The sequence below is a fragment of the Glycine soja genome, chromosome 8 (assembly GCF_004193775.1).
Source record: "Glycine soja cultivar W05 chromosome 8, ASM419377v2, whole genome shotgun sequence".
In the NCBI taxonomy this organism is placed as follows: Eukaryota; Viridiplantae; Streptophyta; class Magnoliopsida; order Fabales; family Fabaceae; genus Glycine; species Glycine soja.
Window position 1 is genome coordinate 3,727,999 of NC_041009.1, and position 14,974 is coordinate 3,742,972.

The 14,974-nt window shown below is 29.7% G+C and overlaps 2 protein-coding genes across 4 annotated transcripts; both read right to left on the bottom strand.

Moving 5' to 3' along the window:
- Positions 1 to 1,562: 1,562 nt before the first annotated feature.
- Positions 1,563 to 4,729, bottom strand: LOC114421229 (probable glutathione peroxidase 2). 2 transcript variants are annotated; one of them, XM_028387071.1, is made up of 7 exons: positions 4,492 to 4,729; positions 3,899 to 3,975; positions 2,778 to 2,839; positions 2,553 to 2,671; positions 2,241 to 2,408; positions 1,959 to 2,025; positions 1,563 to 1,763 (listed from the first exon to the last, which is right to left on the bottom strand). In XM_028387071.1, the coding sequence occupies exons 1-6, from the start codon at positions 4,534 to 4,536 to the stop codon at positions 1,996 to 1,998; spliced, it is 501 nt and encodes a 166-aa protein (XP_028242872.1). In that variant the 5' UTR covers positions 4,537 to 4,729; the 3' UTR covers positions 1,563 to 1,763; positions 1,959 to 1,995. The 2 variants fall into 2 exon arrangements, with proteins under 2 accessions (XP_028242872.1, XP_028242873.1); XM_028387072.1 differs by having other exon boundaries at positions 4,638 to 4,661.
- A 1,942-nt stretch (positions 4,730 to 6,671) lies between these two features.
- LOC114421228 (MACPF domain-containing protein At1g14780-like) lies at positions 6,672 to 14,714 on the bottom strand. 2 transcript variants are annotated; one of them, XM_028387069.1, is made up of 8 exons: positions 14,444 to 14,714; positions 14,104 to 14,345; positions 10,085 to 10,277; positions 9,903 to 9,977; positions 9,539 to 9,722; positions 8,127 to 8,296; positions 7,984 to 8,048; positions 6,672 to 7,540 (listed from the first exon to the last, which is right to left on the bottom strand). In XM_028387069.1, exons 1-8 carry the CDS (start codon positions 14,678 to 14,680, stop codon positions 6,931 to 6,933), a joined length of 1,776 nt encoding a protein of 591 aa, XP_028242870.1. In that variant the 5' UTR covers positions 14,681 to 14,714; the 3' UTR covers positions 6,672 to 6,930. The 2 variants fall into 2 exon arrangements, with proteins under 2 accessions (XP_028242870.1, XP_028242871.1); XM_028387070.1 differs by having other exon boundaries at positions 10,085 to 10,293; positions 14,444 to 14,666.
- Positions 14,715 to 14,974: the final 260 nt, after the last annotated feature.

The following is a 14,974-nucleotide window of genomic DNA, read 5'->3' on the forward strand; positions in this document are numbered from 1 at the left end:
CTAATTGGAGACCAATGTCTTCATAAATATAGCTAAGTATTATATCTTTTGTAAATAGATGCTTTAAACTATCAAAATTGGAATAGGGTCAGTTGGTGTTTTTTTACCATCTAAGGATAATTTTTAATATTAAAGTGAGTATTATTCAAATTTATTAAGAAGCAATTGGTAAGTCGTATTTTAAACACGACCATGGTTTAGGCTAATTTTTTAGGGGATCAAAATTACACTTCATTTTTTTGTGTTACATTTTCGCTATAAACTTGTGGTATTTTAAATATTTAAAATTTTTTATTTATAAGTGTTAAAACACATAATAGCAGTCTTGTTAAAAAACACACACACACAATAACAATGCATACAACATGAGTCCATGACTATATGTTTCGAATGAATGTTTTGTATAATATTAAAAAATCAGTAAACTGCTTGTTCTACTTCCATCAATTAAATCGTTTAAAGATCATTACATGTAGAGGAGGAAAAAATATGAACCTCGATTATTTTCGAGAGGGATATTTATTTTATAGCACTCTAAACAAAGGAAGTCCTAAAACAGTGAACAATGATCTAACAACTTATAAACTCAGAAAGTGAAATACCTGTCCCTGACTGAAATTAAAATTACCTTAATTTTGAATTTTATGGCTTTTCTTTACCTTTTGCGATCAGTGTAAATGCCTTCACCAAATAAATCATTTCCCTCAAAAAGCTTCCAACTTAGACCTTGTTTGGACAAACTTTCTACAAACAGTAGTAAAAAGAAAATAAGAAGAAAAAATTAATTGAACTTTTCTTATATACTAAAATCAACTTATATCAAAAATTTTACATATTTTACCTTCCTATAAATATTTCTAAAAAAAATTATTAAAAAAATCTAAAACTAAGATAATCATGATATAGTCTAAGTTAGCTCAAATACGTTTTAGTCGATGTCATTTTAAGACGATCTTAAATAATGATCAAACAATTTGTTTCAAGAGGGAAGGAGACTCTCTTCTTGAATATGAATTTCTAAGTTACTCTAAAAAATACTTAGTGTAAGTGAACAAATAAAGAAGACAAAAAAAGAAAAGATTTGCGTGAAAATAATTTAAAGAGATAAAAAAATTGATAAAAAAACAAAAAGATAAAATATTAAATAAAATAAGCTTGCATTGGCTTGATTGTGTCTCCAAGATTTGAAGTAAAAACCCTATTTACGAACTAAGAAATCATACACATCTTGAAATTAATGGACAATTTATAAGGTTATGATGGATCCTCCTATTAGATCATGACTTACAATTGCTACTTATTTTTTCTAGTCATGCATGATTTGTAACCTCCAATAGCTCCACACATTTTGAATTCCAAACTGTTGCAAAACTTGCTTCTTTTTTTAAGGAACTATTATTTTTTCTTTTAATGCTTCACATGCACTACCAATTGACATGGTATTCTATCATAATCTTATCCATCTTATCAACAATTTATACATTAAGGTATTTTTATATATTTTTTTCCGTTGCCAACAAGTCCATATAAATTAATCAAGGTAGTATGAGGATCATGCACAATAACATAAACATGCATCCGATTATCCAAATATATTATTATTTTATGGTTTTGGTAACAGAGTTAGAACACCAATTTACACTTATTGAGCAATCCAAAATCCAAATACACGAGATATATTAAGAACTTTTCAGGGCATTATATTAATTGATGATACATATTGCTACTTGTCCTTCGAAGACACCGGACAGATTGCCTATGTCCTGCACAAAAGAACAGAAGGACAAAACATAAGCTGATGTAGCTTTCTTAAAACTAACAGTTGTCGAGGAAACATTTCAATCGTTTAAGGGGGAAAAAGTTTCAAATACATAAGATAACTTATATAAGCTCCCACAACCACAAGTGCTCATCAAGAAGAAAGGACGAGCTGAAAACTAAATGATTGAAAAACTAACCTCAGCACATTAGATATGTAGAATAAAATCTTAGTACTCAAGATTGCAAGAGCTTCTCGATGTCTTTCTGCAAGAGGAAAAATATAATTTATTGACATATAATCTTACATGACGCAAGAGAAATTCAGTTATAGTTAAATGTTGGGTTTCTGCTTAGGCTATAGAGGATAAGTAGAATTTATGCCAATATCCCAAACAGCAATCCAACATTTAATTATAATTGACCCCCTTTGCCTGGCATCATTATATATATAAATCCTACTTAAAATATACATGTCTAACCTCGATTTTCAGAGGTGAGGTGGTAGGTGCATATCTGTCCACAACCTTCCCTTCTTTGTTTACTAAGAACTTTGTGAAGTTCCACTTGATACCATCGCCAAATATTCCCCCTTTCTTCTCCTTTAAAAACTTGTAAAGTGGCACTGCATTCTTCCCATTGACTTCAACCTACAGTGAATTATTTTAGAATTTAGATTGGTTTCCCTATAAAGTACCACACGGAACAGTATCCACACAAATCTTCCACAAAGAGAGTTCCAAATAAAAAATGGGGAAACACTTGTGAATGACAATGTGATTATCAGAAATCACCTTATCAAAGATAGGAAATTCAGCCTTGAACCTTGTGCAAACTACTTCCTGAATTTCTTCATTGTTTCCTGGTTCCTGTCCAGCAAACTGGTTGCACGGAAATGCCAAGATTTCAAATCCTGGAGACAACTCAGAAGTCTCAGTGTTACAAATTCACAAGCTCATAAATATAGTTGACATATATTTCTTTTTCTCTTTTTTTTGTCCTTCACCAAAGTGACAAACCTTGATTCTTGTACCTCTCGTACAATACATTCAATTCTTTGTAATTTGTCTGTGTCAAACCACTGCAACAATGAATAAGAATATTATAAGTATAATTATATAGGCATTAGGCAGAATAGAGTGAGAAAGAATAGTGTCCAGTAATTAGGTAATTCTATTTCAAACAAAAACACCAAGCCTTATTCCACTAGATGGAGTCAGATAAACAGATCCACAATGCTGGTGGGCTCTAATCTCTATCAATTTTTTTCATTAAATCCATTTAAAGCAAGATTTCTTTAAATAGGTTTTCCTAAAGTTTTCTTTGGTCATCCTCTATCTATTTTAATAAGACAATCTTTGATCAACTTTCTCACTGGAACCTCTGTTGATCTTCAAGACCAATCCACCTTAGGCAAGTTTTTGCCATTTTCTAACCAATAAATGCTACTCAAACTTTCTCCAGAATACAACTGTTACTTATGCGTTATGACTGATCTTATATTCTCTAATCTGATATAAACATGAATAAAGTAGAAAATCATGACAACCAACATGCATGAAACTCATCACACAGATTTTGATAATATATTGTGTCTTCTTAAGCCATAGTTTCTTTTTAATAAGAAACATAATGTAGTTTAGCATCACCCAACCCAGAAGCTGATGCTTAAGCCCTAAAATCTGTGACTTTTCAATGTCTGTAGGGATTAGTTCACATTAAATTCACCTACGAAAGTCCAATCTTATATATAGCTTTTTGCTAATGCCATGACGTCGTCAAACATCAAACACAGCAATGGAGAAACTCTTTTAGCAACCAATCAAACAATATACTATTAATGTGTCAAGTCAACTCCAGGAATGCATCTTCTTTACCTTAACAACTATACAACACTTTCCTACAGTCTATAACGCATGTACATATTTACAACTTTGATAAACTTACTAGATGAAAGGGGTTTTGTGGACACTGAATGAAAAAAGGTGGAGCAATATAAAGCAGAATGATTAACAGATAAATAAGGTCAAAGTAAACACGAGCACACTGAGATGCATAAAAAAAATACATATGTAAATTGGTACATGGCTATAAGAAATGACCCAAAAATAATTTATCAGTATGAATCAAATTATGTTACCATTGAGAGGCGACATTCACAATCAGTAGAACCTTCCCGCTGTAATCATTCAGACTCACATCATTTCCACTTATGTCCTGCAATTATAGTCCACACCAGAAACAAAAATAAATTATAAAAGTAAAACGTCCCCCAAGCAATTACATTAAAATTAGCAGCAAAGAAATCAACCAGCCTTATCCCAAACATTTTGGCAGGACAGAGCCGTCTGAACAGACACAGATAATATACAGGAGTGGGCATAGACAAACCAATAATCAACAAGAACAACCTGAACTCAATTCATGTTCCATGAATGTTAGGGAAAATAAATCTAAATACCTCAGCAGAAGCTGAAGCAGCAAAGTAATCAATCGAAAAGAAAATTAGATCAGCAAGCTTCATTGATCTCCATAAAAGTTGAAATACAAAAAATATAAAATCAGAACCTACTAAATATAATTTTGTCATCAAAGTGTACCCTGATACTTCTTAGATTATCTTCACACACTCATCACACAATTCGAGTGCAAACACAGTTGGGCATGAGCAAGCCACAATCTTTTCAAGTAATTAGAGAGAAACAACAGTTGGGTATGAGCAAAAAAACGAACCTTGACAGTGAAATCGTAAATGGAGTTGGAAGATTGTTCGGCCATGAGGGAAGGAGTAGATGGGTATGTGTGAGAATAGAAGAAGAAAAAAAGTCAATCACTTCATACCAATCAATCAACGCAACGTATCTGAAACTATTTTATACCATTATCGCGGTGTTGCGAGATAGAAAATGCAGGTCACGACGTTCTCATGTGGACACAAATTAAATTAAATTATATGGTTCGCTGCTCCCATCAATCAATCATCATGCTTTCAATTCTTACACCATTTCGTCTAGGAAACGGACCAGCTCACCGAATACGAATCGCCTTCTTTAATGAATAAAATTAAAAATAGGAATGAAATCCTGTTTTAAAAAATTAATCACTACTATTTTATTAAGAATTTAATTTTCTTACATTATTAAAAAATTACAAATTAATAAAAGAATTCATTCTAAATTTAAATTTAAATTAATCATTAAAAATAATATAAAAAATACATAATCAGTATGGTATGAAAGCTTATCAAATTCGAGATTAGGTAATAGAACATTAAGAGTTTTATAAACTCGATTCCTGGATTCAACTCGTAGACGAGTAAGAATCTACTTCATATAAAAATAATAATAAAATATCTATAAATAATATACTAATTAAACATTTTAACAATATAATAAAGTAAAATAGTAAATCATGAAGTTTAGAATATTTAAATAATAATAATACATTATTACTAGATAATAACTTCTAGAGGTTATAACAATGGTATATCATTTTGATAGAGGATTTGATGTTATTTGAGAACAAGGATTTGATATCATTAAAGGTAAAAAAAAATTGTATTTGAGAATAACACGCTAAATGAAGTTGTGTTGAATGCTAAATAGATAGAAAACAATAAAAATGGACTTACATTTTATAGGGAAAGAGTTTACTCGAAAAAACAAACAAGTTAACTCGAGAGTTTGATAACATGATGAAATGTTTTAATTAATTTTTTATTATATATAATTTTACCAATAATATAATAAATCATTTTGGCTAATTATTTTTTTAATAAGTTGTATTTGTGATAATATTTTCATGGATTTCTTATTAAAAACAAATTTATGTTTTAATCAGGACGGCCCAAATTAAGGCTTATCAACCTTTGTTATTAAACTTTTAATGTAAAAAAGATTACACATATTACATAAGGTCTTACATATCATTTGTTTCTTTAAAGTAAAAAAAAAAAACTTTATCTCAATTTTTGTTTTAGGCTTCACTTCATATTGGTCGCCCTATATTTTATGTGAGAAAATATACTGTTTAATTACAGTTTTAATTATTGAATTTGGGTTGTGTGTTTCTTTAGTTACTAAAATTTAAAATTATTTTATTTTGTTTTTGAATTTTGACAAATTCTTTGTTTTAGTTTCTGACAATAAAATCTGATATTTTGTGATGATTTTTAGCTATTATAAATTAAATTTTATCTTTAAACCATTTTAATTTGAATTTTAAAGCTGTCACATAATGTTAAAAACTAACATATAGTGTCAATTTATTATGTTAGACACTAAAAAAATTATTTTGTCAATAAAAATATATTTAAAAATTTCAGAATAAAAAAAATCATACCCTAAATTCATAAACTAAAACAGTAATTAAGTTAAAAATATACATATATTAATGTTCAACCACATATTTTAGTTAATTTCAAACTTTCTTTCTTTTTTTATTAACCGAAAAGTTTATTTAATTATTTAATAAATAAATTTTTTTAATAATTTTTAATATTTTTTTAAATGTTAGTTAAAGTAATATTTTAAAAAAATGTTAGTTTCTAATTTTTTTTTATATTTTTTCTTTTTTATCTTTTAGATATCAACTAATTTTTTTAATTTCTAATTAATTTTTCATCTATATCAAACATAATCTTTAAGTTTTTTCTTCTTCATAAAACTCACCTAAAAGTTACATGTGTCATTATTTTTAATGAAATATATATATATATATATATATATATATATATATATAATATTTATATTTAAATGTCATTTTCAAGTCTAATTATAATCAATTTTTTAATAAATAAGTTAACTAAAATCAGTTTATTTTACAGAAAAAAAATGTTTAATTTATTTGTTGAAAAACATTGAATCAGTCATCAGTTTAAAGAAATTCGTGATATTTTTGTTATGCCCTCGTTATTCAACTCAAGAGAAGGATCTCAACGGCACCATGCTTAGAAATACGTCTGTTCCAGAAATACATCTTGTAAATCCTTTAATTTATTTTGGATACAATACAACTGAAAGAAATAATTGCTCCTATAGCTACGTCATCAGGCTGCTAAAGATATATTAACTAGACAAGAGCATATCCATAAGAATATGCATGTGATAATTTACAGAGAAATATATAACCTTGCTTTTCAATTTTTCACTTGGACATGTGCATTGACATAAGTCATGAACCAGTATTTAACAATGAGAACTTAGCCCATAAGCATATCTTTCTCTTGTCCAAGACCAACCTTGCCCCCGTGATCAACCAATGGCCAGGACTATCTTGTGGACCTTTACACAACTGTGATGTGTCTATAAATTTCAACAGCTTTTGTGTTTGCACAGGCACTGGAGGTCCTGTTGGAAATACACTTGAATCCAAAACCACAACCGGTTTTTTCTGGTTCTGGTCTTTACCAGAAATTGATGTGCTTATGACTGAGAAAATGCCAGACCTCTGGGATAACCCAGAGGAGCCCTGTGTCCAACTTGATTTTACAACTGCACAATTAGACACCTTAGAGAACAACAGCCTCAAATGAAGGACACTCCTTGATTCATGTTTCTTCACATGAAGTTGTGCTCCTGTGACAATAAAGGCCACATCTTTGTCAGAGCTCCATCTAGGGTCGTATTTCACTGGTGCTGTACATACATGGTAAAATTTCTTCCCATTGATTGCTTCAAAGAAACGGCCATCATTGATTTCTTCTGACCATATTGGCGTGTCCTCTATTTTGTTTTTAAGCATTATTGGAGTGTTTAATAGATGTTGCACGTGTATGGCTAACCTGTGTCACCAACATCCTTGTGAGCACCACTCATAGACCAAACAACTTTTTATCTAAGATTGATGGTTAGTCACAACTCAAAGGACAAGGTTTAATTGTATTTATAAGTATTGCATTTAGTCCCTCGTGTTCTAATTACGTCATTTGGGTTTCTCAAGTTTTCTTCAAGGTTTAATTGTTATGTTAGCGATATTTGTGGATGAAATATCATTTTTATGATAACAATCAACATTAAAAAGAACGTCTTCTCATTCTAAGCAAACTAATGACTTAAATATTGGATGGAATCAAAACGAAGGAACTTGACTGTAAATAGTAAGAAAAAACTTGAGAGTCCAATCAGTGTAATTAAAATATAAAGGCCTAAAATTGCAGAATTGTGATAATGTGAGACAAAAAATGTAATTAAGTCAAAGAAAAATTACTAGTAGTGTGGAATTAACCTGTTGCATTTCATGCCCTCAAGAAACAAGCGCATCCCTGTGATTGGCCTTTTACCAACTGTTACCTGTTACGAGTAAGATACTTACTTAGGCAGAAGATGACAAAGTCTAATTATTGATAAGGAATGATTTGAAAGTACTACCTTTGAGGTGTTTACATAAAGTTTGGGACCCATCAAGTCGAAACTAAGAGAAGGCGAAAGATTAGTTCTATTTGTGGCTGGACTGAGTGGAAGATCATTGTGAATGGGAGCCCAAAGCTTGTGAGATTGGTAGTCAAGAAAGTAAGGCAAATCTGACATTGGAGGCTTATCTGCATTTGATGTGAATTTAATTCGTTTTATTTGTTCAACAACCAAAAGTGACAGCCTCAAAGCCTGTCTGCTTGGAAAAGTCAAATAAAGTATGGCAAATCTGACATTGTAGGTTTATCTGCATTTTGTATCAACTTAATTATTTCCTTCTCATTTGTCCAAAATTGTTAAAATCAAAACTTCTGTTTGCCTGTCTCAATTTTGAAGTCAAATGCTCAAGCTTTCTCTAAAATTTACTGTATCTAGTCAAATTGATTTTCAGCTATAATATAGTACTATATGACCACTGATATATATTGTCTCCCCTGTAAAAAAGAAGAAGCAATATTGTCTTCGTGACACATTGAATAAAATCCAAGTCGGATCAAGCCGCAGAAAAGAACACTATATTTTAATTATCAACAATTTTTTCTGCGTCTTGCCAGTCACGAGACCCCAGTTAAAGTAAAAAAAAAAAAAAAAAAAAACCCTCATATCTTGCTGATCACAATCCCTAAATTGTTTATCATTGGAGAAAAATTTGCGTCTCATTCTTTACTAAATTAATTAACGAGTAGTATAGCACTAGTATATGAACACAGGAAATAGTATTTTTTTTAAGATGGAAAATTAATTAATTGTTTACGATGTTGACTTTTCGGATCTGTTTTTTTTTAAAAAAAAGCATTTCAGATCTGCTAATGTACACGAATAGTATTTCATGAATTGCTAAGACACAATTTCAAATGCTCAACCCAAGATGAAGTATTCAACACCCGATATTTCATTAGTTAAAAAAAATCATGTCATTAATACTCAATTTCGTAAAGAAAACTTCCATGTAATTTAACATTGCTGTTGACATTTATTAAATTCGCTGTCTGAGAGATTGTTAAAATTCAAAGTTAAAATATTTGAACAATTTATTTAAGGGCATTGACAAAATAGTGTATTTGACATGTCTATATATATATATATATATATATCGATAAGTATGTCTTTTATTGGTTTGGAATTCCAACTCAAACAAAGAAAGAGCGAAATTCCATTTATTATTAAATGCATGTTTGATTTAGTCTTAAAAATTAAAAAAAATACGTAAAATTTAAAAAAAATACAAATCTAAACTCATACTACATTGGCAATTTGGCATGTTTTTTACTGGTTTGCAAACATGGGATGGGACTATGTAGTCTTCATGTTTTGCAGTTATTGTTTTGTTTTCATTAATTTTCACAAGAGGAGAAAATAAAAAAACTTACATCGAAGGTAGAGGTTGATGGCATGGGATAGGAAGCCTTTGCCTGGAGTACCTTTAAGAAGAGAAGTGATGGGAATGAAGCTAAAATCAACAGCATCAGGCTTCTTTGGAACTGTCAGAAGCCATTCACTATGGTCTCTCATTTGGGTATCCCCTCCCCTTTTTGCACATATCACCGTAATTCCCTACATGTTCATTTATCTATAATATCATTTTCTGGTCGAAACTAAACTAGCATTAATTTTTGCTGAACATTATATATCAGAACTGTTTTCAATCTTAAGAATTTTCTCAAACTAAAATATTGCATATTCAATTATTCATGAAGATTGGAAGATTATTATTTGGATTGAGGTAGACCCTACATCTTTTGCACAAACGGATGTAGAGCTATCGAAGGCAACAATTTGTGGACCAAAGACATCAAAAGCTTGTGGCGCCTGTATTTCAGCAAAACATTGTCACTATTTAGAACAATACAATTATGGAAAAGTATAGTGGCTTATTATTTGTTCTGATTTAATCAAATACTATATACGAAGGAAACCTTATATTTTTGTTCTTTGGATTTTGGAAGAAAATTGCATGTCCCATTGAATATTTGATTTCCAAGCTCATCCAAGTGCTTCTTGAGCTCTGATGGATCCAAGTTGGAAGACACGTCTTGCTTGACCAACACTAAATCTTTGCCACCAATGCCAAGCCCCACAAGGATGTGTGTCCCGAAGTTCTCAATGAATCTGATAAAATTTTCACCTTTAAAGAACATCAATCAAGGAACAGCAAAGCAAGTTTAATTTCTACAATTTAAATGGCCTTTTCAGTGATTAGGTAGTAGCACAGAATCAAGAATGCCCAATACCATATCCCAAATGTATCAAACAATACCACCTCTTAGTTTAATAGTAATTAGAAATGAATAGAAATTTTATGTCTCTTACAATGTTCATTCAGGTGAAAATTGATATTTAAATATTGAAAAAGGTTTTTTTGTTTTAAGAGCAACTTTTCATACAAAGCTCTTTTAGAGTAATCCATTACAATAGGTTATAGGTAGCATAACAAATTTTAGTCAACAAATGGGTTAATATCGTTTCAATTTAAACCGTTAGGATGCATAGTCAATAGCCGGCTCAAAAATGATCTTTGAAAATCTTCCATCTTTTTAATCTAGTTTTGAGGCTGGAAATTTGCTGTAATTTGACTGTAGCTCTGCAAGTGTTCTTAGCCGACTGTTGAATCTTTTTGGCATATTAAAATAAAACCCAACATTTTTTTTCTGAAAAAAATAAACCTTTAAGTTTAAAATTCTTTTTTAGTTCATCCTACAACTTTAAGCAAATAAAAAGATAACTGAACAAAAAAAGAAAGGAAGGTAATCATCATACTCATACATCAATGATGATTTTAAGTTAGCCTCGATCCTACGTTTTCCTTTAGAAAATCCCCAAAATCATTGCAATGTCGTTATATAATTATTTTTAAAATATGGCAAACGATTGACTTGTACTGATCCACTGATATGAACATATAACAATATATGGATAGTGTAAACAGGTTTAATTAGTTAATAATAGAAGAGATTGCGATGAGGATACAAAATAAATAATTATGATTGTCCAGCTAGCTAGCAGCCTAGAAATCCAAGACAAGTTTGATTATAACTCCGTAACTGTTAGTATATATATAATAATCGTTAATGAAAATTCTAGTTTAGTCAATACTTCAAATTGTTTTCGCCTTCATGCTCTTGATGTTCATCTTTGACTAAAAAAAGAAGCAAATATCTTTTAATTTTCTAAGCTTCTAATTACATTATATATGTAAACTCTAGTTGAAAAAGGATGAGCGTTATAAGTTTAATCCAATAAATTTATGGCACATGACGCTTTCTTTTGAAACATTTGTGGATGTAGGAGAGAGACTTGAGTAACAAAATGGAAAAGAAAAATCAGAAACAGTATTTTGTGTGCTTTCCTTTTACTTTCCTGCTAGCAGCCTAGAAATTCATTACAATTTTGACTATATAGAAATTATCAGTATACTAATCGTTAAAGAAAATTCTGATCGACCTCGTCTCGTTTAAGGAAAAAAAATCTAATTTGGTGAATACTTTAAATTATTTTCTTCTAGACGCTCTTGATGCCAAATCATTGACTGGGGGAAAAACTATTTACATATAGTTTTCTATATTTTAAAAAATCTCTAGTTTCGATCATCCGAAAAGGATAATGAACTTGAAGTTTAATGAAATAATCATTTTTCGAGAGATAAGTTAATGGGTGAGTTTGTTTAAATTTTAAATGAACATGTTTAAAATAGGTGATTTTTATATAAGTGGTTTTTTAAGAAATATATAAGATTTGTTTCTTAAAATAAATAGAAATTTATATTTTTAACCTAAGTAGTTTAGGCAAATACATTAAAAAAATAAAAAAATATTATTTTATTAAAATAAACACTTATTTTAATAAATAAATTTAAATAAACTGACCAAATGTTCGTATTTTGTGTTATTTTGCGTTTGACGAAAGGATCATAGCTGGATTAAATGCACCATAACTTACTTTTGAAGCATTTTTCATGATTTCATTAAAGCGATAAACTTCAATCGTTTTTTTTTATTACAAAAATTTAAGTGATTGGGTCTGGCATATTCACAACAAGATTCTCACATTTGAAAGCCGAGATTTAAACCCACATCTTATCTTTGTATGATGAATCTATGCGATACTAGGGTGTTTAATTTGGTTATTTTCTATTTTTATTTTTAATAAAAATATTTTTTAAAATAAACTAAAAATTAAAAACAATAGAATTTCTTTTTAAATGCTTGAAACCAAAACCTTATTCTGGTTACATGGTAAGAAATATAATTTTAAGCAAATCTAACTTATAAACATAAAACAAGAATTCAAACTCAACATGATTTTAAAATTCTAATCTTTTGAAAATAAAAATAATTTTCATAAAATAAAAACAAAAAATAAAAATGCAAATCAACACATCCTTTTTAATTTGACCAACTTTATTGACTTCCTTCATTGATAAAAGAGAATAAAAAGCGGATCATTTCAAGTAATATTTTTTAAATAACTGTTTTCAAGTGAAAAAAAAAACACATTTAAATCGGCAAAACAACTTATTAACTTTTTTTTATAAAAAAAAATAGTGTATGATCTCGTCTTCTAAAGATCTATCATATTATCATTTGTGAATCTTTAATGTTAATTTACTAAATAGAACGATTTTTATTTAAGTGCAAAAGTTACAATAAAATACATAATTTCAACAAGTGTCGATGATTCTTAATTCTTAAATTGCTTATACGGCATACACATAATATTAAATAATATATGTGAGTTGTTGATTTGATACTTGAAATAATATAAAAATATTTTATGTTGTTAGAAATTATCCTAAATATAATTTTTAATATAATTATTATACTAGTAAAAATTAACAAACAAAAAAAAATATAAAAAATATTTACACTTTGATAGCATTCTAATAAATTTCTTTTAAATAACCGAACTATCAATGTTCCATTATTCCTCTCCTCGATCAGGCGTAATTATTTTGATATAAAGAAATAATATAATTTTAAAGGCTCCAAGCCAATGATGATGGAGTTGACTATTAGTATTAAGTATTAACCAATAAAAGATTTAGTTTAGAAAATATAAAATGGACCATTACAACTTAAGCTAACGTATAGGTCCAGCAAGATAAGCATCTCTGTTTGCTACGAAAGTGTAACATTGCATGTTTTGCCCATTTCCAAACTACATCTTTGACCTTGTTTATGTGACAGTTTGCCAATTAGGCAATTACTTTCCTTTCCAAGTTTCAGTATTCAGCATGCGCACTAGGATTTCACGAACAAATCAGTGGTGTTATTTTCCCAAATAGAAAATCCCTCCCAAACCTTTACAGCAACTAAGTGCATGGTTTTAAAACCATGACCAAAACTATGGCCTTTTACACTTGGTTTTCTTTATATTTTTTTATTTGTTTCTCCCTATCTTGTCAAAATTATATTAACATGATTTCTTGTTAGTATAAGTTTTTGCACTTACACAACAAATAAATAATTTTTTTTTTCTTAATCATAATATTGGTATGACATTATTTCAATATAAGATGATAGATTTTTTTATCTCATGATCTATTTTATATTTAAGGATCAATCAGGAGTCGGATATGAATCACTTGCTTATTAAGGGACATGAATCATTTACCATTACCACATGAGTCCCTTGTTGGTGCAAAAGATATTAAACCTTAAAAGTTGAAACTAATATACTATATTATCTAATTATTTAGATTAAATGAAGATATAATCTGTAAAAATATTTTTTATGAATTGTCTCGTCCACTACGGGGTGGGTAAAAGCAAGTAAAGTTTAGACAACGAGGTCCACCACACCACTAGCATGAAAGGCACTCTACATAGACCAGTTCATTGTGGGGCAGTTTAACTTAGCTTTCAATCTTTATGGCCAATTTATTTGTAAAAATAAAATTAAAAAGAAGATAATGATTGGTAGAAATGATTATTATTACCTTGCAAGTGCGTGAGGATCCCAGGAAGAAGGAACTGCTTCAAGGATTCGTTGAGACAGAACAAGTGGGTAGCGATCAATATGAGCATTGAAGAGTTTGATAAAGTAGCCATCAATACCCAAACACTTTGTGTTAGCTGCATCAGTTGCCCATGAACCCTCATGAAATCCAAACACGGTGTTGAAGTACCCAGAAGGGATTCTCCCTGGGATTGAACTCTTCTGGTTGAAGAGCTCTGACATCTATAAGACAAAAATAAAAATAAAAATAGAAACCAATATTCATTTTCATTTTTTTAAAACAACTGACAACAAAGTGTTTGATGAAATTAATGCCTTACTTGGGTGAAGGTAAGGATGTCGGATTGGTAGCGGGTGCGATCGCCCTTGTCGCATTTGATGTCAACGGAGACATCTCTGATGGGTCCGAAACCTGGCACCGTGAGCTCCCGTTTCTCTGTTTCGTTGAGAAGAACCAAACGCTCTTCGCCTTTGCAGAACTTGAGCCTGAAATCTGAGGTCAAGTCGAAGCCCTTTCCTAAGCTGTTCAGAGCTCTCTCAACTATGCCTTCACCCATCTTTTTCTGTTTTTTTACCCAATGAATTAGTGTGTCACTAATAATATATACTACCAGCTTTTCTCCTCCAAAGGGTTGAATAGAAATAGGAAACTATTGATTTTACTTTAGTAATAATTAAAATGCACTCTATAAAGACATTTTAAATATCATTTCATCATAAATAAATTGGTATGCATTATAAAACTATTGATTTTTGTAATAATTATTTCAAAATTATATATATAATCATTTTTAATTTATTGATAATTTAAAAATAAATATATTATCCAGTGTTATAGACATTAATCTCTT